Source organism: Rhineura floridana, chromosome 8 (assembly GCF_030035675.1).
Source record: "Rhineura floridana isolate rRhiFlo1 chromosome 8, rRhiFlo1.hap2, whole genome shotgun sequence".
Lineage (NCBI taxonomy): Eukaryota > Metazoa > Chordata > Lepidosauria > Squamata > Rhineuridae > Rhineura > Rhineura floridana.
The window spans coordinates 1,144,348-1,170,310 of NC_084487.1; the positions used below are offsets into that span (position 1 = coordinate 1,144,348).

Below are 25,963 nucleotides of genomic sequence, written 5' to 3' on the forward strand. Positions count from 1 at the left end.
TTGCCCTTTTCTGAACATTTTTCCTGCCCTCGAATCTCACACCAGAGATTTCCGTGATGGCATGGTGACCTTGGCAGATTCATTCTCCTTCCCTTTTCTAACTGTCATTGTGAATGTTGGTGGCACTATGATAGTTGCTGTTATCTGCAGAAATTATTCTTAGATTTATCAGTCGCTTGATATCCGAAGGTCTCCAAGCGACTTACTACAATATTGAAAACGAAAACGAAAACCACCTGTCACAATCACAAAAATAACAGATGGGAAAATCAGAGGCAGGAGACTGGGGGCGGGGGGGGACAAGGGCAGGGCAACGTTTCATTTGGGACTGAACTCCTTTGCCGCTCTGAAACGCACACGCGCGCACACCACACGCACAGCACACACAAACCTCAAAGAAAGCTTAGCAGAAAGTGCCACCCCCGCCCCGATCCTTGAAGTTTCCAAAACAACAATTCTGTTACTATTAAAATATTAGTTAAATATTAACTAAATATTTTTAATTGGTGGGGAGCAATCATCCGTTTGCCCTATTCAATTCATACGTGTGTGTGTTGGTGCTCTCTAGTTTTGGAAGGGGACGAGGAACTCAACGTGTTTGGCTGCGACAGGAGGGGCGCGCGTGGCGGGGGGCACGACCCCCAGGGGTCATTTGACTCCAGGACGCCCTCCCCCCTTTGACCCTTTTTTCTCAGTTAGAAATATTTGGGGCTTTTGCCAGGAGGCTTCTCAACCAGCCAGAATGAGAGCGAAGCCCACCCACGCCTCTGCCCCGGGGCAGAGCGGGGCTCCCTCTGTCGGGGGCGGCTCCCGGGGTAGGTGTGCCGGGGTCTCTGCCTTCCAACGCCACCCTCCCCCGCACAAGGACAGGGGGAGGGGCTGGGCTCTACTGGGATGCGGCCGGGCGAGTTGTGCAACCCTCCGCGCGTTATAAAAGGGTCGAGGCAGCGATGGAGACGCAGAGGCCTGGCGGAGGAGAGAGCGGCGGCAGCAGAAACAGCAGCGAAAGAGGTTTGCTGAGCGCCCGCTCGCACGCACGCCGGCCGGCCGGCCGGAGAGCTGGAGTCGTCTCTGACAGTGGGGAGCGGGCTGGGGGCCTTGGCGAGGTTTTTTGGGTGGGGGGAGGGTCCGTGTAGCCTGGCAGGTGGGCTGAGCGGTAGACCTGCCTTCCGAATTCCGTTGGGACTGCCAGGACTCGCAGACTGAGTGCTCCTGAGCACACGCAGAAATCTTTCGCTTTGATGTGGCTTCCGCGCCGCTCTCCGGTTCGGCAAGGACACCGAGGCAGTGCCTAACCCGAGGGCGCCCTCTCCCTCCCCAGTCTTTAACACTCGCCCTTTTCCTCCCGCCCGGACAGGCGGCGGCGATTTTGTTCTTTCCCGCCAGACCTTCGCCCCTCTTTCCATGTCAAGCCCCGCAGGCGGAGGGAAGGGAGGCCTGGGGCCGCCGGAGGGGGGAAGATTCCATCGCGCCCCCATTTCTCCCTCCCTCTCCGGCTCAGGCTTGGCCAAGGAGAAGAGGGGCTGCGGAGGGGAGCGCCCTCCTCGCCTCCCTCCCCGTCTGGCCCTTATTCCTGAAGCTGGGGCGAATTGGGAGGCTTAGGCTCGGCTCAGCCCTGAAGCCGGGCCGGGCCCGTTCTCGGGAGGATCGCGCGCACGGGTGTGCCTGACTCGAGCGCCGCCGGCTTTGCTGACACAAAAGCCGGATCGGCTCAGAGGCAGAGAGCGGGAGGCGACGGGGCAGGGCTCAGCCCCGGGACTTGCTGGAAGGAAGGCTTTGAAACAGCATGTGCAGAGTGCCTTTAGGAGGCCCGCCCCAGTGCCTGGCGCCCGGGGACTTCCTTCTTCCGAAATGAGCCGTAAAGAGGCGCCTCAGGAGCAGTGGGGGGTGGGCGGTCGGGGTCGAGGCCCCTCTAGAGTGAGGAGACAGCCCGGGTGGCGGCGCGCCCAGCAGGCAGGTGGCTTGATCTCCAGGCTTGCCTCCCTTGACGCCTCCCCTGCGGCTGGTCCCTCAGAGGCTCCCTCCCGCGGCAAGGTGCCGGCCCCAGTGCTCTAGCTCCCGGCCGCCTCTCCGCGCATCTACCACGGCGGCCCCGCTCGGCCGGGAGGTCCCGAGGCTTCCTCGCGGGTCCCGCGAACAGAAGGAGAAACGCCCACCGGCAGTCCTCCCTCTCCCCACCCGCTCCTTAGACCGAGGCCCCACTGGACACACCCCTCCTCCGGCCCGTCTTCACCCGGGACCTCCCACCCGGAGACGGGAAGCGCGGGATGTAGGGCGAGCGCAGCCAGGAGCAAGATTGCGACCTCGGCTCTGACTTGCGCGCACCTCTTCGCTCCTAAAACTTCGGGTGGCGCCAGCCCACAGGCATGGATGAGCGCTTGGGGCTCTCGTGGCTCCGTGGCAGAGCGCGGGCTTTGCATGCAGAAGCATCTCCAGGCGGGACTGGGAATGCCCCCGCCTGAAGCCCTGCAGAGCCTCGCCAGTCCCCGCAGAGCCACGAGCGAGCCAGATGGAGCCAGGAGCGCTGACGCCAGGATCAGGCCCCCGGCGGCCCCTGTGCCTCATCCGCAGGCCCTGCTGCTCCCAAGGGAGGCAACTCTGCACCAGCGCCCTGCAGATCACACAGGTCGGTTGGGCAGTGGAAGGCCAACTGAGGAGCATAGAAATGCCCGCGTGGGCAGTGGGCACCGTCTGAGTGGGCAGTTAAAGGGCAGAAGGCTGGTTGTGCGCTATCTTTGCAGGCCATGTCTTTGGGCACCTGTCTGCGGGGGGGACCCCTAGTGGGGAAAGGGACTTTCATTCATGCACACATGCCTATCTTTGTAAATTAGTTAGGACTCAAGGACTGGGGTTATATCAAGCACAGAGCTGTCATTGTCTCACATTCCTCACAAGAGGCGTATTTGGAGTAGCTTTTCGACTTTTGTGAGCTTCTTGTAAGTGAAACGATAAGCCTCAAAGTCAGGCATTTAAACTGGCTTCATCTCTCAGAAGTTGGGAGACTGGCCTTTTGTGTCCAGAGTAGAGGCTGCTCAGTTGCCCTGTTGGCTGTGAATTCCTCCTTAGGTGTCGTGTTCATGTCTTTGGAATTCGCTGCCTGTTATCACCTTGCTGAGATTTATGTAACACCTGTGTGTGTGTGTGTGTGTGTGTGTATGTGTGTGTCAAGTGCAGCTGGATGGCCTCTCGGCCCTGGGCAGGCAGGCAGGCAGGGTGGCTCTGTTTCTGCTTGCCACTGACAATGAGATGTTGCCAAAACCATCAACCGCACTTGTTGAAATTCACAGGAAATGTGCATCACTTAGTGAACAGGCCCTCCGGATTTGTTCAGTTGCCTTAATTTCCACCTGGCACATGGACTTCCGCCTTGAGATGTTTTAAGGAGAAACCCCACAAATATTTGGAAGGAGCTGTGGTATTTCCATGGTGCCTGGGCAGGGTAGGTTGAGCCAGTGATGCTCTTGGTGTGGCATGTGATGAGCACCACACCTTATGCCGGGCAGCATGAAAGACATTTCCTGAAGGAATCTCTTATCTGTCTATTTCTTTTATGGTGTGTGTGTGTGCGATTTGCAGAAGTGTTTTCTCCCTCTCTGTCATCATACTAGTACTCAGGGCCATCCAATTAAGGTAACTGGGAAGATTCAGGACTCTGGGATGTAGCCAACTTAAGTCCTATTCAGAGTACATCCACTGAAATTAATAAACCTACATTAGTTGCGTCCATTAATTTCAGTGGGTTGTATTCAACTAATGTTTACTCAGACCAGACCCACTGAAATTAAGGGCCATGACTAACTTACATCCATCAATTTCAGTGGGTCTTCTTTGAGTAAAAGTTTACTGAAACAGCCCAATGGGTCTACTCCAAGTAAGACTGGCATTGGATACAACCCAAACAAAAATAAGTACTTCACACAGTTAAACTCTGGAACTGACTCCCAAAAGATGGCGGGATGGCCACCAATGGTTTTAAAAGATGATTAGACAACTGTATGGAGGAGAAGGCTATCAATAGCTACCAGCCACAATGGCTATGTTCTCTCTCCATTGTTGAAGTCAGTAGGCCTCTGAATGCCAGTTGCTGGGAATCACAAGTGGGGAGAAGGCTGCTGTTGCACTCAGGTCCTGCTTGTGGGCTTCCCAGAAGAGGCCCGCTGCTGGCCACCAGATGGACCTGTGGCTGATCTAGCAGAGCTTTTCCTAGCTATGTTTGCATGCCATGCAAGCTCAGTGCAAATAAATTCATTTTTAATTGCATTCATTGCTTCCCCCAGGCACCTGGTTGGCCACTGTGAGAACAGGATGCTGGACTAGATGGGCCACTGGCCTGATCCAGCAGGCTCTTCTTATGTTCTTATATCCTGATAGAAAGGGCTGATGGAAGTCATACACCAAAACATCCAGAGGGTGCCAGGTTGGTGACGGATGTCTTAAGAGTTGTTCAGCACATACCAGACTAACCCAGAGACAAGACTGGGGTTCTTTTAAAGGGGGTTCTGTTTCTTACAAAATCTTTGTACAATGTATAAGGTGTTTCCTGATGAACACCCAGGATGGAAGCAGCGTATTGAGGTTTTGTAGTTTGAGGGTCTTCTGTTTTGGGAAATGGGTGGGTGTGCAAGGGCAGGAGGTGAGGACCCCCCCCCCAAGCTGTGGAACATCACACATAGTTTTGGCACCTTAAGTCCAGGTGAGCCCCATCACTCCTCAAGCCAGCTAGAATGGACTTCCAGTTGTCTCTTCCTCTCTGTTGCTTTATGATGTTGCTCTTTTATGTTGTGGTCGTTTTAATTGCTAAGGTTTATTAACTTTGTACTTGTTTTATTTCTGTACACTGCTCTGTGTAAAGTGAAGGGTGCTATATTAAAAAGCAGACTCTCTAACACACATGCACACACACACCTGCCCTGCCTGGAGGCACAAGCTGGCCATCCCAGAGTTGGAAGGGGTCCCTAAGGCCATCAAGCCAACCCCATGCTCAATGCAGGGATCCAGGTTAAAGCATCCCCGACAGGTGGCTGTCCAGCTGCCTCTTGAGTGCCTCCAGTGTTGGAGACCCCATCACCTCCCTAATTCATGGGTTCCACTGTCATTCCACAATTAGGTTTTTCCTGACGTTCAGTCAAAATTTGGCTTCCTGTATGTTGAGCCCATTATTCCGTGTTCTGAATTCTGGAAGGACTGAGCCTTCTCTCCTCAGAGACTGGACTCTCCTCACAGACTGGACTTTACTCCCTGGGAACCACCAGAGAGTGGTTCCTTTTCCCCTAAACTGAGAGCCCTTCCAAGTATATGACAGGAAATTTAAAAGTAGCTGCCAGTGTGGGAGTCAGACACTCCAGAAGTTGACCAGCTCAGCTCACAGTAGAAGCACAATCCCTGTTCTGCTGGTTCCAGTGCATCTCAGCTCTCTCTTCTGGAAATGAGGACACATTATTTTAGTCAGACCCAACCCTTTCTTACTGTAAACCCTAGTGGGATCAGCTTGAGTGCGTTTTTTTAAAAAATAAATTCAGCTTCAAAGAGAGTTTGCAACTGATTGGCAGATCAACCCATTCCCCCTCCATTGGTGTGGCCAATGGAGACACTTTGTGTAGGCGACTAGTGTGCTCACAGGGTCAGTCAACTCCTTAACCAACAAAGTCTAAATATATAAAATCAAAGGAGTCTTTATTTTATCTATTTATTATATTATTAAATTTACATCCTGCCCTTCCTCCCAAAGGAGTCAAGGACAGCAGTCTTTACAGGACAAAGGCTCAAAACGCAGAGGAAGCCAATCGGAAATTGTCACTTTTAGGTATGAGACCTCCATGGTGACATTCCTGGTCTGTCCATTATATTGCAGCCTGCAGAGCTCCATAAATGCAATGCCCCCCTTGAATCGCCCAACAACCCTATAAGGTAGTTCATTTATTCATTCATTTCTAAAACACCCATCAAAGATTAGACTCTTTTTAAGGTTAGTTAGACTTACAGTGCCTGGTCCAAAGTCATGCAGGGAGCACTTCATGGCTGAGTGGGGTTTTTAATTCTGCCCTTCTGAATTCTTATCCTAGGCCAGCCTTCCCCAACCTGATGCCCGCCAGATGTTTTGGACTACAATCCACAGCTGGGGCTGATGGGAGTTGTAGTCCAAAACATCTAGAGGGCACCAGGTTGCAGAAGGCTGGAGTAGCCCAGCAGTCTCTTTCTTCATTGGCCTCTTAAGTGAGAATGGCTCAGTGGGCAGAGCCTCTCTTTGCATGCAAAAGGTCCTGGGTTCAGCCCCGACTGCCATCTCCTAGGCCTGGGAAAAAGTCCTATTTGGGAGCCCCGGAGAGCCACTGCCAGTCAGTGTCGACAGTACTGAGCTAGATGGCACCCAATAGCCTGATGCTGTGTAAGGCAGCTTCCTGTGCTGCTACTATCTGGCACAAGGGAGGAAGTGTAATTATTTTACTTGTAAAATATAGCAGCTGCATTTTCTAATACTGTAAGTACTCAGTGTGACATCTACCATGGAATCCTAAAGGCAACCATAGATTCCAAGGAAAAAGACTAATATCAGCATTTGATATTAATATTAATCCAACCCTGAAGATCTGTTTTTACTGCCTAGGTATGCTAAACACGAATCCTCATTGAAGACAGGGGACTGGGGTGTATTTACTATTAGTTTGCCCTTATCTTCCCATCCAGTGCTGGGACAATGCTGCTCTCCTTCCCCCTGTGGCCTGCTGTGTACTGCTGTGAGATCCTGCTCCCTGAGCTGGATCATTGTGGGGGCAGCCCTTCCCCAGTGAAACACTTGGGGCTTCTTCCCAAAGGAGCTTCACTAACTGGCTTTCCTCTTTGACTGCACAGGCACAAGGAAAAGATGCGCTGCCCCAGTATCTCCTTGTGTGGGTTTTTGTGGGTCTGGCTGCCCCTCTTCCACAGCCGGCCTGTGAAAATTGACAAGGTTGTAGCTGACACCAGAAGCCTCACCAAGACCATCATTGCCAGGATCCAGGAGCATCAGGTAAGACATGGGGGTAAGAATAGGCTCTGGCCATGCCTTCCTGCCTGATGTTTTTGCAATAAGGAGAGAGAGGCCCATTGTAGCCCTTGGGACCTTCTGCACTCTCCAAGCTGGTTACAGCATGCCAGGCTTCCAGTGACTTCTATATTACTAGCCACCTAGACAGGAGACACAATCAAGATCACTGCATGCAAACCAGATGACCCTTAACACTCTCTCCTCAGTGCTGCTCTGCTGCACCTGCCAGCAGGACATGGCACATGGCGCAGAGCTTGGAAAAGTTACTTTTTTGAACTACAACTCCCATCAGCCCCAGCCAGCATGCTGGCTGGGGCTGATGGGAGTTGTAGTTCAAAAAAGTAACTTTTCCAAGCTCTGCGATGGGTGAATCATATTGGAGCAATTGCATCAGGGCCTTCTAAGTGATTTCTGTGAGAGGAGCCAGTCTAGTTGCTCCTATCTTTTTAGCCAATGAGCAAAGGCAGAGCTGTGATTGACTAGTTATTTGTTTGGACTCCAGGCTATAGGAATCCCTAGGGCCCTAAAGAACTACTGTTTCCCCCTTCCCCTTTAGGACATTTTTCTTTCCTGCTTCTGTCTCATTTTCTAGACCTTGGAATATCTGTAGTACTAAAAGCCTACTAGATTTTCCCTCATCTTCCTTTGCCCTTCCTTTCTTCCTAGCAACTAGGATGCATCTTTCCTGTGGTGAGCTCAGTGAGATCAGGTACACCCTAGAAGTTATTTTCCTCAAATACTGCTGCCCAATAAGTGCAGGTGTATGTTAAATAATTCTCCCCACACAAATCGCAAATGCAAAAAGTTTGCAAAGAGGTTTAAGATACAGGCCTAAAATAACCCCTTTTAGGAATTAATCCCTTGTGTTTGCTAACCTGGGAATACGCTCAGGTGGACACAAGTGGGTCTTATGCATCTAAAACATACAATAACCAGGCCAGATTAAGATTGGTTGAAGCCTTGGATCTGTGCTGATTTGTCGGTGTGTAAAGAGTTAGGTCACAACCCAGGACTTCTCTACGGCAAGTATTTCAACCCTCCCTGCTCTTTAGAAAACAGCTCAAAGAAACCTGCCAATCTAGGCTAGAGTGAGGCTGGCGCTCTGTAGTGTTGAAGGCCTGTATCTGCCTGCCCAGTCTGGCTCTACATCTGGATGTGCCGTAAGTGTCAGAGCACAAGGGTGTAAGTGGCAACAACTGGTTGCCTATCCTCTTATTTTGGGACAGGCATCATAGCACCCATCCCTCCTTCCCTCCATCCCCCTTGGGGCTAAGGCTTGCTGCCATCCATGACAGAGGGGTGAGTCTTGTCTTAACACTCTGCCCCTTGCCTCTTCCCACTGCAGTTCCCTCCAGTGAGCCCGAAGGTAAACGGGTTTGATTTCATTCCTGGGCAGTTGCCTGTAGAGAGCCTGGAGTCCATTGATGAAACCTTAGAGATCTTCCACCAGCTCCTCTCCAGCTTGCCTCCACAAGTGCCGGTCACACAAATATCCAATGATGTGGAGAACCTCCGGAGCCTTTTGCAGATGCTGGGCTCTCACCTCCGCTGCCCGCTCCAGAGACCTTCTGTGGCCGACGCCCTGGGAAACCTGACAGAGCTGATGGCCATCTCCCCATACACCAGGGCAGTGGTGACTTTGGACCGGCTCCAGAAGTGCCTACAAAGTATTGCCAAGTATCTGGATCATGTTCAGAACTGCTAGGTGTCTGGGAATGGGGAGTGTGTGCATGGAAAGGCACTTGGTCTCTTTGGTTTTAGATTTCCTGATCAGGCCAAGTCTTACTTAGGGGGTGTGACACCTCTGCAAGAAGCAAACACCTCAGGTTATAATATCTCTCTGTGACTAAAGCAAAACCAGCCTCAGTGGAAAACAGTCACACATTTACTTGCACCAGAAACGGACTTGCAGACGTTTTTGCACCATAATCGTATTCCTGGATGTCCTCCCAGGGTACACTTTACTCAGTTTGGGAGCATCTCATTGTGGAGTGAGGGAGGGAAGGGGAGTCACTCAACTGTGTCTGCACCTGATTGTGGTTTGTATTCCTGGGGAGTTTGTTATGAGATGTTTAGGGAGCAACTCCAGCCCACAGATATGCACTCTATGCCCTTTGGGAGACTTCACTTTTCATAGTTCTCTATCTGGAGGGCCAGTTTGGATCTCTCATGCTCTCTGGTGCAGCTCATATCATGCATAAAGGGAGACAACCCACCCTCACCCCCATGAAACCTGAATGCCAGATGCAAATGATCTCCTTTTGAACCCAGGCACATAAGGAGCTCCTGTGCAGAGCTGGTGCCTAAAGCAACTGATGGAACAACGCAGAGCATCTGACTGCAGCCTGCACAGCCTCCAGCGAAGCTGAGCGAGGCAAGGCAGGACAGGACGGGGCTAGTTCAGATTTCACTGGGTGGGGTTGGGGTGTGGGTGGTGTGCTTGTGCGTGCGCACAATTCAGCATGGCCAAGTCTTGCTCCTGGATATGTTCAAGGTTATGCTGAAAAAAGAGTGGAGCATTTGAAGAGCAGGTGACACAGGAGTTGCTTTTCAGCGCTTGGAATAACGGCAGCAGCAGCATCCACACAGATCCAATGGCCACATGCTCCGTTTAAGCAAGTGGGTTTCCTTGTCATCCAGACCTATTCAGTTGTTCCTTTTTATTCTTTATCATCATTCTTGTGTAAACGTAATGACGGAACCCAAGTTTATTTTTTTATTTTTAGTAAAATGCATCCTCAAGGGTTTGCAATTTTGAGTAGAGGCAGGGCAAGCATGGGGTGGGGTGGGGAACAATTGATGCTTTCCGCACCAGCCATCATTTCATTCAACATATCCCTCCTGCTGCTTACTAGTGTCCAGATTCAGAGCTTGGCAAAGTTACTTTTTTTGAACTACAACTCCCATCAGCCCCAGCCAGCATGGCCACTGGATTGGGCTGATGGGAGTTGTAGTTCAAAAAAGTAACTTTTCCAAGCTCTGAATTTATGTTTACAGGGGCAAATGCATCAAGGCTCCCATATACGCAAAAAGGTATTAGTTGGCACAAGTCCACCACAGCATTCCATTTCAGAGACAAAAGTTCCTTCTGCAACCTCAGACTCCAGGAAATGCCACTCTTGCCCCCTAGGGATGGCGTCAGACAGACCATCATCTTTAAGACCATTGAGGGTGGCTGGAAGAAAACATCACTGTGTCCAGGATGCACAGAGTGCAGCTTTCTTTTCTCCCACTTTCACCTCTGGTCAATCAAGTTTGTGGAACAACAGAGAACACTGCAAAACTTGTTCACCAGAGATGAAGGGCAAGGGGGAAGGATGGGTGTCCACACCACAAGCAGTCCCACCACAAAGGAAACTGCCCTCACATCTGTTGGAGAAGCGTGATCCTCCCTCCGCCAGATTGAAAATGGCCTCTCATCTGCAAGGAAAATGGCACCAATGAGGAGATGGCCAGCCTGGAAGCCTGCCTGACAGCCCCCAACCTGCACGGCCCTTGAGGCTCCTCCCAACTCTTTGATTCTCTGATGCTGTGTCGGTGGGTTTCCTGCATTAGCAGGGGCTTAACTAGATGACTTTTAAGGCCCCTTCTGATCCTGCGATTCAGCTCTACTGTTGGATGGATCTCAAGGCGGTGGAGGAGCAAGGCTGCCTGCCTGCCTACCTCAGTTCATTCTTTGCATTCTAAGGGGATATGCTTAGTGAAGAGGCCTCCCTGTCCAGGGCAGCTGGGATCTGGGGCTTCATCTGGGGATCTAAAGGAAGCAGAAGAAAGGAGCCAGTGTCAGCTCCCTGGCCCTTGGCTGGATCCCTTCCCCCTTGCCTTTAAGGCAGGGGGTGTTTCTCTCTCTCTCTCTCTCTCTCCTGTCTGCACTCAGCACCTGAGGGTAGCAGTGCAATGGGTGGGGGAGAATTTCATGTCAAGGGAGCAGTTAAGGTCCTGTGCTCTTGTTTCCTAGAATCAACCTTTTACGACTCTCACAGTTTCCCTTTGGTGTGGCCTTTCAGTTAGAGGACTATAACATTTTTTAAACTAGGGTGTGATGGGTCATTCAAGGTGTTGCATTCCTTAACTGTTCTATGTAGCTGGAGGAGTTTTGCTGTGTGTGTGTGTGTGTGTGTGTGTGTGTGTGTGTGTGTGTGTGTGTGTGTGTGTGTGTGTGTGTGTGTGTGTGTGATGAAGAGGGGTGCTCTGAAAGACTCAAGTCAGAAAAGAAAATACCATGTTGAATTCTTATGTGAACCACAGAAAGACACCATATTGTTAAACTGGCTATTTTATTTATTTTTTGTTTGTTTTCATTTATTACATTTGTTGTCAATTTTGCTCTTCTTTCTATATCTGGAAGAATATTTATATTTTATAAACAAACTCTGCATTCTGAACATTTGTGGATTTTCCCTTTGGTGGGTGTGGGCAGAGAGATGCCACCTAGGATCCTTGGGAGATGCTTTTCATTGTGATGGGGAGTCATGTGGGGTGGAGATGGGACATAAAGGAAAAATCTGTGTGCTGTTACTAGTGTCAAGGAGGTGGAGAGTGGAAACGAATTGACACGGACAGTTATTACTGCTGCTAAAGAAATAAAGCAAGTTTCCAGAGATGGTTTACAAGGGTTTACACTTTCAGTGTGGCGGGTGGTGAGTCATCCAAAAGTCGCCTTGCCAGCCAGGGACCCACTGGGGCTCAGAAGGTGGCTTCTCTCTAACAGTCCAGCTAATCCTTATATTTAACACAGTGCTTACATCAGTCCACAGAACATAACCTGTAACTGAACTGCACCCAACCAGAAAATAGAGGCAGGATGTGTAGACAATGGTGAAGATAGCCACTCAAGATGCCTTGAATCCACTCAGAGAAAGACAACCTTCCTCCCTCTTTTTCCAACTCTTGCTCTTGGGTTGGCTCAAATAGCCTGCTTTTGTCTGTGGATTCCACTGGGGTCAAGCTGCCCTTTCCAGAACTTTAGCTAAATTCACACCATGGAAGTTGAATAGGGGAAACAGAGAAACATATGAAGAGCCTTCTGGATGAGGCCAATGGCCCATCTAGTCCAGTGGCCAACCAGATTCCCCCCATGGGAAGCCCACAAGCAGGACTTAAGCACAAGCACACTCTCCCTTCTGAGGTTTCCAGCAACTGGTATTTGGAAGCATATTGCCTTCACCTGTATGACAATGGAACCAATGACCTAGAGAGGCAGTGGGCTCTCCGACACTGGAGGCCTTCAAGAGGCAGCTGGACAGCCATGAGTCGGGAATGCTTTGATTGGGATTCCTGCATTGAGCAGCGGGTTGGACTTGATGGCCTTGTAGGCCCCTTCCAACTCTACAATTCTATGATTCATTTCTATGAAAGCATAGTAGCCACTGATAGCCTTTTCCTCCATGAGTTTGTCTAATCTTTTGAAGCCATCTAAGTTGGTGGCCATCACTGCCTCCTGTGGGAGCGAATGCCACAGTTTTGCTATGCACTGTGTGAAGAAGTTCTTTCTTTTGCTGGTCCTGAACCTTCCAACATTCAGCTTTACTGGACGTCCACAAGTTCTAGTGTTAAGACAGAGGGAGAAAAACTTCTCTCTGTCCACTTTCTCCATGCCATGCATCATTTTATACCCTTCTATCAGATCACCTCTGACTAGCCTTTTCTCTCAACTAAAAAGCCCCAAATGCTGCAACCTTTCCTCATAGGGGAGCCACTCTGAACCATTTCCAGCTCCACAATATCCTTTTTGAGGTGAGGCAACCAAAACTACGCAAATGCATTTGGAGGAAGCAGATTATCTGGATCCATTTCAATCAGGCTTCAGGCCTGGACATGGGACTGAAACGGCCTTGGTCGCCTTGGTGGATGATATGAGGAGGGCATTGGATAGGGGCGAATGCACCTTCCTTGTCCTCCTGGATTTCTCAGCGGCATTTGATACCATTGACCACGGTATCCTTCTGGACTGCCTGAAGAGCTTAGGCATGGGGGGCACTGTATTGCAGTGGTTCTGTTCCTTCCTCTCTGGTAGGCACCAGAGAGTGGCATTGGGGGACGAGGTTTCGGATCCTTGGCCTCTCACTTGTGGGGTGCCACAGGGCTCCATCCTCTCCCCGATGCTGTTCAACATCTATATAAAGCCACTGGGGGCTATCATCAGAAGATTTGGGCTGCAGTGTCACCAGTATGCGGATGACACGCAGCTCTATCTCTCTTTTAAATCTTCACCGAGGTTGGCTGTAGAAACCCTGTCCAAGTGCCTGGAGTCAGTGAGTGGCTGGATGGGAAGGAATAAGCTGAAGCTGAACCCTGACAAAACCAAGGTACTGTTTGTGGGAGACCAGGGAACGTTGGGGGATTTGGACCTGGTGCTCAGTGGGGTACAATTGCCCCTGAAAGACCAGGTCCACAGCCTGGGGGTCATTCTTGACTCCCAGCTGTCCATGGAGGCTCAAGTCTCGGCTGTGAGCCAGGCGGCGCTGTATCAACTCCATCTGATACGGAGGCTGCGCCCCTACCTTCCCAACCATCTGCTCCCATTGGTGGTACATGCCCTGGTCTCCTCTCACCTAGACTACTGTAATGCGCTCTACATGGGGTTACCCTTGAAAACGGTCCGGAAGCTGCAACTGGTACAGAATGCGGCGGCTCGCCTGATTAAAGGCAGCTGCCGGCGAGATCACATCACTCCAGTGCTGAAGGAGTTGCACTAGTTACCGATTGTTTTCCGGGCCCAATTCAAGGTGTTGGTTCTGACCTTTAAAACCCTATACGGTTTCAGCCCAGTCTATCTGAAGGAGCGCCTCCAGCATCATCAGCGATGCCGCTCAACAAGATCAGCCTCAAAAGACCTTCTCTCCATCTCACCAGTTAAAACAGCTAGACTGGTGAGGACTAGGGAGAGGGCTTTTTCAATTGTGGCTCTTCAGGCAGGCTTTTGGGGTGGGTTAGGTTTTATTATTATTGTTGAGATTTTTAATCTTTTAATGTATTTGTATGTTTTTATTTTGTAAGTCACCCAGAGTGGCTGGACAGCCAGCCAGATGGGCGACTAATAAATTTAATAAATAAATTTAATAATATTTAAATAAATAAAGTATTCCAAATGTGGCCTCTCCACAGATTTGTATAACGGCATTATGATATTGGCAGTTTTATTTTCAACCCGTTTCCTAATGATCTCTAGCATGGAATTTGCCTTTTTCACAGCTGCCGCACACTGGGTCGACATATTCATTGAGCTGTCCATGACGACCCCAAGGTCTCATTCCTGGTCAGTCACCACCAGTTCAGATCCCATGAGCGTACATGTGAAATTAAGATTTTTTGCTCCAGTAGGCATAACTTTACACTTGTTTACAGTGAATTGCATTTGCCATTTCACCGCCCATTCACTCAGTTTGGAGAGGTCCTTTTGGAGGTCTTCACAATCCCTCTTTAACAACCTTGAACAATTTAGTATCATCAGCAGTCCTGGCCACCACATTGCTCACCCCTAACTCAAGATCGTTTATAAACACATTAAAAAGCACGGGTCCCGATCCTGATCCTGGGGGCACTCCACTTTCATCCCTCCACTGGGAGAACTGTCCGTTTATTCCTACTCTCTGCTTCCTGCAACTTAACCAATTCCCGATCCACAAGAGGACCTCCCCTCTTATTCCATGACTGTGAGCTTACTCAGGAGTCTGTGGTGAGATGCCTCACCAAAGAAGGGTAGAGGGCAACAGAGAGTGAAAGCAGGTAAAAGAAACCCTCTTCCAGGGAACAGCAATTTCTCTAATGGGGTGGGGGATGTACAGATTGTTAGATTCTCCTCTGACCAGCAACAGGTTTCCAAGGCCTCAGGCAGAAGGAAGATCTCTTTCCCAGTCCTTTACCTTCAGGTTCTGAGGACTCAAACCTGGAACTTTCTGACTGCAATGTGACAGATGCTGCATCCCTTCAGGTGGAGGAACTGCAGAGGAACAGCAGCAGCTGCTACCAAGGGTGGCCTTGGGTCTCACTCTGCCTGCCTTTGGCTGTCAGAAATAGTTTCCCTTCTGCCACCCGCACCTCCAGTGACAGGATGCTGCAGAGCTATGAAGCTGGGCCTCTTCTCTTCCTGGGGTCTGGATCCAGTGCCAGGATTCACTCTGGGGAACAAGTGCAGGGTGTTCTCAGACTGTGCCGCTAAAACGGAACACCTACAGCCAACCTCACGCATCGAGGGTTGCAGTGGGAGGGGGTTTCCAAGTAAGTCCAGGAATTGGTCGTGGGCCTCATTCTGGAGTATGGGCTTTGGGAGGTGCCTGACCATTCTTATCGGATACCTGGTGTGGGTCCTGCTGCTGGCCATTCTCCCAACTCTTCCCTGCAACATCAGGGTAGACTGCTATGTCCAGAGCCAACTCCACCTCCTCCATGCTGTTGTCCTTATCCCATACTGCAGGGGTGGAGAGCCTCAGGCCAGGGCCAAAGGCGGCCCTCCAACCTTCTTGATCTGGCCCTTGCAGCTCTCCGCAGGCCACGCGCCCCCCTCGCCTTGCCTAGCACCCTCCTTGAGTGCTTTTGGGGTGCACCCTTGAACTGTAGTCATATCTCCTGCTTGCCCGGATGGAGGCTGGGGCTCTCTGGCTTTTGCGTGGTTGGAGTGCAGCCCACTATGCAACGGCACCCTGCATTGTTCGGCCCACTTTTCCCTCTGGCTGCACCCACCACGGGCACGTGGCCCCTGGGAGGCTGCCCGTGAGGGAAGGTGGCACTCTGGCTGAAAAAGGTTCCCCAGGCCTGCCATACTGCACTGCAATATGAACAGAACATAAAACAGAAGGTTATTCCCTGTTGATCTAATAAAGCAGAGCAGCCTTTCCTTATGCAGCCCTTTCTTGTGGTTGCAACATGCTCTTTGTGGGGCTGGCTTGCAAAGGGGGTTGGGAACACCCATGGGTGCCAAGTGCTGCTGGCAGCTGCTGACCAGAGCCGATTACCGGGATGAAACTCCCCCTCTTGTTACAACAGCTTCACCTGCTGCTGCTGCCGCCAGTTGAGTTGCCAGGCACACTCCAAATGGCTGGTTATGCTCTTTCAGGCCATCATGGCTTGGGACCAGTTTCTCAGAAGGGCCACCTTTCCCCCAGCTGGCATTCCCTTTATTTGCCTGGGCACTCAAATTTTGGGGAGAGGCCCAACATCCCTGGAACATTGCTTCCCACCTTGGAGGAGGGAGGGGCCTATTCAGCGGCTGCACTCTGGCTCCGGAAATCCCTTCAGAGGGAAGCTACCTGCCTGGCCCCTGTTTGGGTGGGTGGGTGGGTGCCCTTTCACCGGCAGGCAAATTCTGTTTTTTGTTTAGGTAGGCTTGTGGCTTGTGGAGTGGAGTGCCTCGTCCTCTCCTTCTGCTGCGTCAGCGACTGCTGAGTGACGACTGACAGTTCTTAGTCAGCTCCTTCCACTCCTGCTTTCCAGATGCTTCTTTTATAGGTTTTTGACTATTGTTTTATTTATAAAGGATTTTAGTATTTTATTTATTTATTTATTAAATTTATATACCGCCCGACTAGCAATAGCTCTCTGGGCGGTGAACATAAAACAGCATAAAAATACAATAAATAACAAAACAATACTAAAATACAAGCAACAATCCAACACAATAAACATTTTTAAAATTAAATCAGTGTAACTTAAAATGCTTCAGAGAATAGGAAGGTTTTGACCTGGCGCCGGAAGGAGAGCAGAGTCGGCGCCAGGCGTACTTCCTCAGGGAGACTGTTCCATAGTTCGGGGGCCACCACTGAGAAGGCCCTAGATCTTGTCATCACCCTCCGGGCCTCCCTGTGAGTTGGAACCCGGAGGAGGGCCTTCGTAGCAGAACGTAGTGCACGGGCCGGTTCATATCGGAAGAGGCGTTCCGCAAGGTATCGTGGTCCCGCACCGTATAAGGCTTTATAGGTTAATACCAACACTTTGAATCTAGCCCGGAAACATATTGGCAACCAGTGCAAGCTGGCCAGAACAGGTGTTATATGCTCGGACCGCTTGGTCCTTGTCAGCAATCTGGCCGCCGCATTTTGCACTAGTTGTAGCTTCCGAACTGTCTTCAAAGGTAGCCCTACGTAAAGCGCATTACAGTAGTCCAAACGTGAGGTTACCAGAGCATGTACCACTGATGTAAGGTCCTCTTTACTCAAATAGGGACGTAGCTGGGCTACCAACCGAAGTTGGTAAAACGCATTCCTAACCACCGAGGCTACTTGAGCCTCAAGTGAGAGGGAAGAGTCTAAAAAGACTCCCAGACTACGAACCCGGTCCTTTAGGGGGAGTGTAACCCCATCCAGGACAGGGTATATATCCACCATCCGATCAGAGAACCCGTCCACCAACAGCATCTCAGTCTTGTCTGGATTGAGCTTCAGTTTGTTAACTCTCATCCAGTCCATTGTCGCGGCCAGGCAACGGTTCAGCAAATCGACAGCCTCACCTGAAGAAGATGAAAAGGAGAAGTAGAGCTGCGTGTCATCAGCATACTGATGACAACGCACTCCAAAACTCTTGATGACCTCTCCCAACGGCTTCATGTAGATATTAAAAAGCAGGGGGGACAAAACTGACCCCGCGGGACCCCATGTTGGAGAGCCTGCGGTGTCAAGCAATGTTCCCCAAGCACTACCTTCTGGAGACGACCCGCCAAGTAGGAGCGGAACCACTGCCAAGCAGTACCTCCAACTCCCAACTCCGCGAGCCTCTCCAGAAGGATACCATGGTCAATGGTATCAAAAGCCACTGAGAGATCAAGGAGAATCAACAGAGTTACACTCCCTCTGTCTCTTTCCCGACATAGGTCATCATACAGGGCAACCAAGGCTGTCTCAGTGCCAAAACCGGGCCTAAAACCCGATTGAAATGGATCTAGATAATCAGTTTCATCCAATAGCGCCTGGAGCTGGCCAGCAACCACCCGTTCCAAGACCTTGCCCAGGAATGGAACATTCGCCACTGGCCTGTAGCTGTTAAGAACATAAGAACATAAGAAGAGCCTGCTGGATCAGGCCAGTGGCCCATCTAGTCCAGCATCCTGTTCTCACAGTGGCCAACCAGGTGCCTGCCAGGTACCCAGCCAGCCAGGACTGATTCTTACCACCTGTCCCTCTTTGGAGGGATACATAAGCCGGCTGGCTGAGGTGGCCTGGGAGACCCAGGGCCTGCAGGAAGAAGAGACCATCACCACCAAGGGAAGGAGAGGCTGCTGCTGCTGCTGCTGCTGCTGCTGCTGCTGCTTTCTTTTCTTTTTTTTTACTTTTTTGTTGGTGTGTTGATGCAATTTGAGATGAATGGGTGCCTGATTATATGAATGTATGTCTGAGTGAGTGTGTATGTTTACATGCTGTATATATGGCTGTATATATGGCTGTTTTTATACGTTTAATTGTTGTATATTTTAGTTGTATTATGTGCTTCGGAGAGAGTTTTATCCATCAGGCAGGGAGACTTGACGGGGCCCCAATTATCGTAGTGACGGGCAAAGGAAGGTATGGTGCTGTGAGAAGGACATGCCAGGTAAGGGGAACGCGGTCCAGACATGTTGTGGCTGTGCCTTGTTCCGGTCCTTCCCACACCCGCAAGGTCGTTGGTAGTCCTATCAGCCAACTCTCAGATCTCCAGTTGCTGTTATTAAATGCCAGATCGGTATATAATAAAACCTCCCTTGTCCACGATTTGATTGTGGATGAAGCAGCCGATCTGGCATGTATAACCGAGACCTGGGTGGGTGAGCAGGGAGGAGTTGGTCTCTCTCAGCTCTGCCCACCGGGGTACTTGGTTCAGCATCATGGTAGATCTGAGGGTCGGGGAGGTGGGGTTGCTGTCGTCTATAAGAGTTCCATCTCACTCACCAAGCACCATGTTCATTCAGTTACTGGCCTGGAGTGTTTGCACCTTGTGTTGGGCCAGAGGGACAGGCTGGGAATCTTTTTGGTGTACCGCCCACCTTGCTGCCCAATGGCTTCCCTAACTGAGCTGGCGGAAGTGGTCTCGGATATATTGTTGAGGTCCCCCAGACTAATAGTACTGGGGGATTTCAACATTCATGCCGAGACCACTTTGTCTGGCGCGGCTCAGGACTTCATGGACTCCATGACAGCCATGGGGCTATCTCAATATGTTAGTGGTCCAACACATGTATTGGGGCACACTCTAGACCTTGTTTTTGCTACTGAGCATGGGGAAAGTGATCTGGATGTGGGGAGTTTTACAACACTCCCTTTGTCATGGACAAACCACTGCTTGCTGAAGTTTAGACTTTCAGTAACCTCTTCCTTCTGCAAGGGTGGGGGACCTATTAAAATGGTCCGCCCCAGAGACTAATGGATCCTGAAGGTTTTCAAAGGGCTCTGGGGGATTTTCCGGCTGATAGGACTGGCGCTCCTGCTGAAGCCCTGGTCGCTCTGTGGAATACGGAGATGACCCGGGCTGTAAACACGATCGCTCCTGCACGCCCTCTCCTGTGTAGAGCTCATACAGCTCCATGGTATACTCCGGAGCTGAGAGCGATGAAGCAAGATAGGAGGCGGCTTGAGCGGAAATGGAGACGAACTCCCGACGGATACAATTATGCGCTGGTTAGTGCTTCGACTAAGCTCTATGTAGGAGCAGTGAAGGCAGCTAAAAAACATCATTTTGCTGCCACTATTAAATCATCTCTTTGCCGCCCAGCGGAGCTCTTTCGAGTTGTCCAGGGGCTTCTCCATTCAAACCCTCCGGACACGGTGGAATCATTGGAGGCCTGCTATAATCAGTTTGCCGATCACTTCCAGAATAAGATCTCATGTATCCGCCAGGACCTAGACTCTCAAGTTATAGCAGTAGATCCTAGTGAGATGTCCGGAGCACAGTCTTGTCCTGTTTTGTTGGATGAGCTTCAGTTGGTTCAACTCGAGGACGTGGACAAGGTGCTTGGACAGGTACGTGCAACCACTTCGGTACTGGATCCTTGCCCCTCCTGGCTGATAAAAACCAGCAGGAATGGAACAGGTAGCTGGGCCAAGGAAGTGATAAATGCCTCTTTACGAGAGGGAGTGGTCCCGGGCTGTCTGAAAGAGGCAGTGGTGAGACCACTCCTGAAAAAGCCTTCCTTGGACCCAGACAATTATAACCAAGCCAGCAGGGGTGTGGGGGCTTTCCAGTGTTTTGCACCGCCTGCAGCATGTACGACTATCTGCCTGTTGGACAGAAGTCATGGGTGTGCTCTCGGTGCAATGAGCTCCTGGCTCTCCGGGAACGACTTCATTTCCTTGAGGCCAAGGTGGCAGACATGGAAAAGCTGAGAGAGGCAGAGAGGTGTGTGGAGGAGGCCTTCAGGGACGTTATAGCTGTGTCCCACTCCAACGATGATAGCTCTCCTGCTATCATCGAGAACGATGGTCTCGGGGAAGGAGAGCATCCAGCTGAGGAAGAGGGAAACGATCCCTTAGAAGGGACCCATTCCTTGGGGGATGAGCAGCTATCCTCTCGTGCCGAGGATATATCTCCAGGGGGTGGAGGGATCCTTGTAGTGGGTGATTCGATCATTAGGAACATAGACAGTGGGGTGTGTGATGGGCGTGTAGACCGCAAGATGTTTTGCCTGCCTGGGGCGAAGGTTGCGGATATCGCCCATCGTTTAGATAGTTTGGTAGACAGTGCTGGGAAGGAGTCAGTGGTCGTGGTGCACGTTGGCACCAACGACATGGGGAAATGCAGCCGTGAGGTCCTGGAAGCAAAATTTAGGTTGCTAGGTAGGATGCTGAAAGCCAGGACCTCCAAGGTGGCTTTCTCTGAAATGCTACCGGTTCCACGCGCAGGACCAGCCAGACAGGCCCAGCTTCGCAGTCTCAATGCGTGGATGAGACGATGGTGTCGGGTGGAACGGTTCGGATTTGTTAGGCACTGGGGAACATTTTGGGACAAGCCGGGCCTGTACAAAAGGGACGGGCTCCACTTGAACCAGAATGGAACCAGACTGCTGGCACTTAAAATTAAAAAGGTAGCAGAGCAGCTTTTAAACTGACTGAGGGGGGAAACCCGACAGGAGCTGAGAAAGGTCCGGTTTGGAATAAACCTCCCCCCTGGGATAAAAACCAAAGAAATGATGAAATTTTAAAAGGGGTAGGCCTAGAAGTAGGCATTGTGAGAGCAGGGGCACAGGATATAAATTCAGAAGAGCAAAATTACCACAGGCCTAACCACAAGTGCCAAAGACACTTGAAGAGAGACACTGCTTACAAGTGCCTGTACGCTAATGCTAGGAGCCTCCGAACCAAGATGGGAGAACTGGAGTGCTTGGTCTTAGAGAAGAGCATTGATATAGTGAGCATAACCGAGACCTGGTGGAATGGAGAAAACCAGTGGGATACGGTTATCCCTGGATATAAACTATATCGGAAGGACAGGGAAGGACGTATTGGTGGCGGAGTCGCTCTATACGTGAAAGAAGGCATTGAATCCAGCAAGCTCGAAACCCCAAAAGAGGCAGACTCCTCCACAGAATCGTTGTGGGTGGTGATACCATGCCCCAGGAGGGACTTAATACTGGGAACGATCTATCATCCCCCTGATCAAAATGCTCAGGGAGACCTTGAGATGAGATATGAAATTGAGGAAGCATCCAAACTAGGAAATGTGGTAGTAATGGGTGACTTCAACTACCCGGACATAGACTGGCTGCATATGTGTTCCAGTCATGACAAAGAAGCAAAGTTTCTAGATATTCTAAATGACTATTCCCTAGACCAGTTGGTCATGGAACCGACCAGAGGGACGGCAACCCTGGACTTAATCCTCAGTGGGGACCGGGACCTGGTGCGAGATGTAAGTGTTGTTGAACCGATTGGGAGCAGTGACCACAGTGCTATTAAATTAAACATACATGTAAATGGCCAATTGCCAAGAAAATCCAACACGGTCACATTTGACTTCAAAAGAGGAAACTTCACAAAAATGAGGGGATTGGTAAAAAGAAAGCTGAAAAACAAAGTCCAGAGGGTCACATCACTCAAAAATGCTTGGAAGTTGTTTAAAAACACTATATTAGAAGCTCAACTGGAGTGCATACCGCAGATCAGAAAAGGTACCACCAGGGCCAAGAAGATGCCAGCATGGTTAACGAGCAAAGTCGAGGAAGCTCTTAGAGGCAAAAAGTCTTCATTCAGAAAATGGAAGTCTTGTCCGAATGAAGAAAATAAAAAAGAACACAAACTCTGGCAAAAGAAATGCAAGAAGACAATAAGGGATGCTAAAAAAGAATTTGAGGAGCACAGTGCTAAGAACATAAAAACCAACAACAAAAACTTCTATAAATACATTCAAAGCAGGAGACCATCTAGGGAGACAATTGGACCCTTGGATGATAAGGGAGTCAAAGGTGTACTAAAGAACGATAAGGAGATTGCAGAGAAGCTAAATGAATTCTTTGCATCTGTCTTCACAGTGGAAGATATAGGGCAGATCCCTGAACCTGAACTAACATTTGCAGGAAGGGATTCTGAGGAACTGAGATAAATAGTGGTAATGAGAGAGGAACTTCTAGGCTTAATGGACAATATAAAAACTGACAAATCACCGGGCCCGGATGGCATCCACCCGAGAGTTCTCAAAGAACTCAAAGGTGAAATTGCTGATCTGCTAACTAAAATACGTAACTTGTCCCTCAGGTCCTCCTCTGTGCCTGAGTACTGGAAACTGGCAAATGTAACGCCAATCTTCAAAAAGGGATCCAGAGGGGATCCCGGAAATTACAGGCCAGTTAGCTTAACTTCTGTTCCTGGAAAACTGGTAGAAAGTATTATTAAAGCTAGATTAACTAAGCACATAGAAGAACAAGCCTTGCTGAAGCAGAGTCAGCATGGCTTCTGCAAGGGAAAGTCCTGTCTCAGTAACCTATTAGAATTCTTTGAGAGTGTCAACAAGCATATAGATAGAGGTGATCCAGTGGACATAGTGTACTTAGACTTTCAAAAAGCGTTTGACAAGGTACCTCATCAAAGACTTCTGAGGAAGCTTAGCAGTCATGGAATAAGAGGAGAGGTCCTCTTGTGGATAAGGAATTGGTTAAGAAGCAGAAAGCAGAGAGTAGGAATAAATGGACAGTTCTCCCAATGGAGAGCTGTAGAAAGTGGAGTCCCTCAAGGATCGGTATTGGGACCTGTACTTTTCAACTTGTTCATTAATGACCTAGAATTAGGAGTGAGCAGTGAAGTGGCCAAGTTTGCTGATGACACTAAATTGTTCAGGGTTGTTAAAACAAAAAGGGATTGCGAAGAGCTCCAAAAAGACCTCTCCAAACTGAGTGAATGGGCGGAAAAATGGCAAATGCAATTCAATATAAACAAGTGTAAAATTATGCATATTGGAGCAAAAAATCTGAATTTCACATATACGCTCATGGGGTCTGAACTGGCGGTGACCGACCAGGAGAGAGACCTCGGGGTTGTAGTGGACAGCACAATGAAAATGTCGACCCAGTGTGCGGCAGCTGTGAAAAAGGCAAATTCCATGCTAGCAATAATTAGGAAAGGTATTGAAAATAAAACAGCCGATATCATAATGCTGTTGTATAAATCTATGGTGCGGCCGCATTTGGAATACTGTGTACAGTTCTGGTCGCCTCATCTCAAAAAGGATATTATGGAGTTGGAAAAGGTTCAGAAGAGGGCAACCAGAATGATCAAGGGGATGGAGCGACTCCCTTACGAGGAAAGGTTGCAGCATTTGGGGCTTTTTAGTTTAGAGAAAAGGCGGGTCAGAGGAGACATGATAGAAGTGTATAAAATTATGCATGGCACTAAGAAAGCGGATAGAGAAAAGTTCTTCTCCCTCTCTCATAATACTAGAACTCGTGGACATTCAAAGAAGCTGAATGTTGGAAGATTCAGGACAGACAAAAGGAAGTACTTCTTTACTCAGCGGACAGTTAAACTATGGAATTTGCTCCCACAAGATGCAGTAAAGGCCACCAGCTTGGACGGCTTTAAAAGAAGATTAGACCAATTCATGGAGGACAGGGCTATCAATGGCTACTAGCCATGATGGCTGTGCTCTGCCACCCTAGTCAGAGGCAGCATGCTTCTGAAAACCAGTTGCTGGAAGCCTCAGGAGGGGAGAGTGTTCTTGCACTCGGGTCCTGCTTGCGGGCTTCCCCCGGGCACCTGGTTGGCCACTGTGAGAACAGGATGCTGGACTAGATGGGCCACTGGCCTGATCCAGCAGGCTCTTCTTATGTTCCCCCCCCACTTATTCCCGGGTCACCTTTGCTGTGGCTGCATCCATGCATTTATGTGGTGTTTTGTACTTTGGTTTCACAGAAGCCGCGTCGTGGATCTTTTTTAGACGGGAAGGCAGCCTGAGAAGGTTTTCTGAGACCTGACGCTGAAAGACGATGCCTGGTTTGTGCCGGGCTGGCCGCGAAGCCACGTGTGGGCCGCAGACGGACCTCCCCCGCCCCCGCTGCAACGGCTCCTGGGGAGGGCTGGCCTTGGCACGGGATGCGCGCCCCTCCATGAAAAGGGGAATGCGGGGAGGGGAGCTGGAGACTCTTTAGATCCCTCCCCACCTCCCCCCCGTGCCCCCCGATGGCTGCAAGCCCCTTCTTTCCTCGGGGTCCGGGCTTGGCCTTGGCAGTAGGCCCAAGAGAAGAGGGATGGGGGTCCCGCCCCCCATCCCTCCCCCGGTCCTTGCTGATTTGGCAAAGTGCGGGGGGTGCTCTGCTGCCCAGAGGCCCGGGGCTTGGCTCCAGTCCAAGGGAGCCGCCGCCGCCGCCGCGTCCTCCCGTCACCTCCTCCTGCCGCGCGGCTCGTCTGTCAGCCGGCCCCCGGGGAGGCGGCTCGCGCTCGTGGCTGTCACTCCCGCAAGAGGTCAAGTGGGGACGCGCTTGCACCTGGGAGGGAGGGAGGGAGGGAGGGGGGAAGGGAGCAGAGGGGCTGCCTTCCCCCTCGCCTCGGGGGCGCACAGCAAAGCAGATCCAGCGAGGAGCCCGAGGTAGAGCGCGGCTGGCCGGGCCCCTCTGAGAGGGTGGACCGCCGGCCCGAAGCAGCAGCAGGGCGGGGGGATCCTTCCCTGGGGTTGCGCCAGGGCACGGCGTCCGCTGCTGCTGCTGCGGGGGAAAGCGAGGAAGGGGTCGTGCCAGCCTCAATCGGGACAGGAGCCCCTTCCGGCAATGAGGAAGGCAAGGCCCACCCGCAGCTCGGGTCCATCCCCTGTTGCAGAGGAGCGAAATTAGAGATGTCAGGGTCTGAGTGAGCTTTGTGGGTTTGAATCTTTGCTGAAGATTACACCTTCCCTGTAAATTAGTCAGACAGAGACTTCAAGCTTTAAACTAAGAAAGAACTACTTTATTCTGGAAGCACATGCTTCATAGCAAAGAGTTCTACATCTAGCTAACTAGCTAAGTTGGAGATGCAAACACTAGGCCTAGAGTTTGCCCTCATGCTGGGAGGAGAGGGAGAGACAAAGAGAAGATGTCTGCTCTCCCCCTCAAGAGAAAGAAGGAGAAGGAGATGTGGTCAACATCCTCTGCATATCAGTCTGGCAGGAAGGGAGAGACAGCAGGAGATCAAAGGACAGGTATTAGCCTAGGAATCAGGAGGGCTCCTCTCTAGCTACCCTTTTTAACCCCATGCAGCCTCAACCCACAAGTTGGAGTTGAACCACATATTCAAACATCCCCAAGAAACGCCCAGGCAGCCGTTGCTTGCCCTCACCCCACCCCATGACTCATCCATGGGCTTCATTGGACCCCCACCTTTGCTGACAGGGTGGCCACTGCCACAGAGGGCAGCCCAGGACTTGAAGACCTACTTTGAAGGGCCAGCTGGTCTATATCTCCAGGGAGGACTGGGAATGTCAGCTTTCTGAAAGCCCTGGAGAGCCTCTGACAGTCAGCGCAAACAATACACAGCTGGATGGGCCCATGGCCTGGCTGAGGATCAGGCAGCTCCCCGCGTG

The 25,963-nt window shown here is 50.7% G+C and overlaps 1 protein-coding gene across 1 annotated transcript; it reads left to right on the forward strand.

The window, feature by feature from the left end:
• The first annotated feature begins 982 nt into the window (after positions 1-982).
• LEP (leptin) lies at positions 983-8,899 on the forward strand. The gene is made up of 3 exons (XM_061582629.1): positions 983-1,011; positions 6,850-7,006; positions 8,370-8,899. Exons 2-3 carry the CDS (start codon positions 6,863-6,865, stop codon positions 8,727-8,729), a joined length of 504 nt encoding a protein of 167 aa, XP_061438613.1. The 5' UTR covers positions 983-1,011; positions 6,850-6,862; the 3' UTR covers positions 8,730-8,899.
• Positions 8,900-25,963: the final 17,064 nt, after the last annotated feature.

What these genes read in the sequence shown, in the direction of transcription:
- LEP (XM_061582629.1), top strand. Translation starts at nt 6,863, where the DNA reads ATGCGCTGCCCCAGTATCTCCTTGTGTGGGTTTTTGTGGGTCTGGCTG. An exon ending in CCAGGATCCAGGAGCATCAG is followed by an intron (nt 7,007 to 8,369) that starts GTAAGACATGGG and finishes TTCCCACTGCAG; the next exon opens with TTCCCTCCAGTGAGCCCGAA.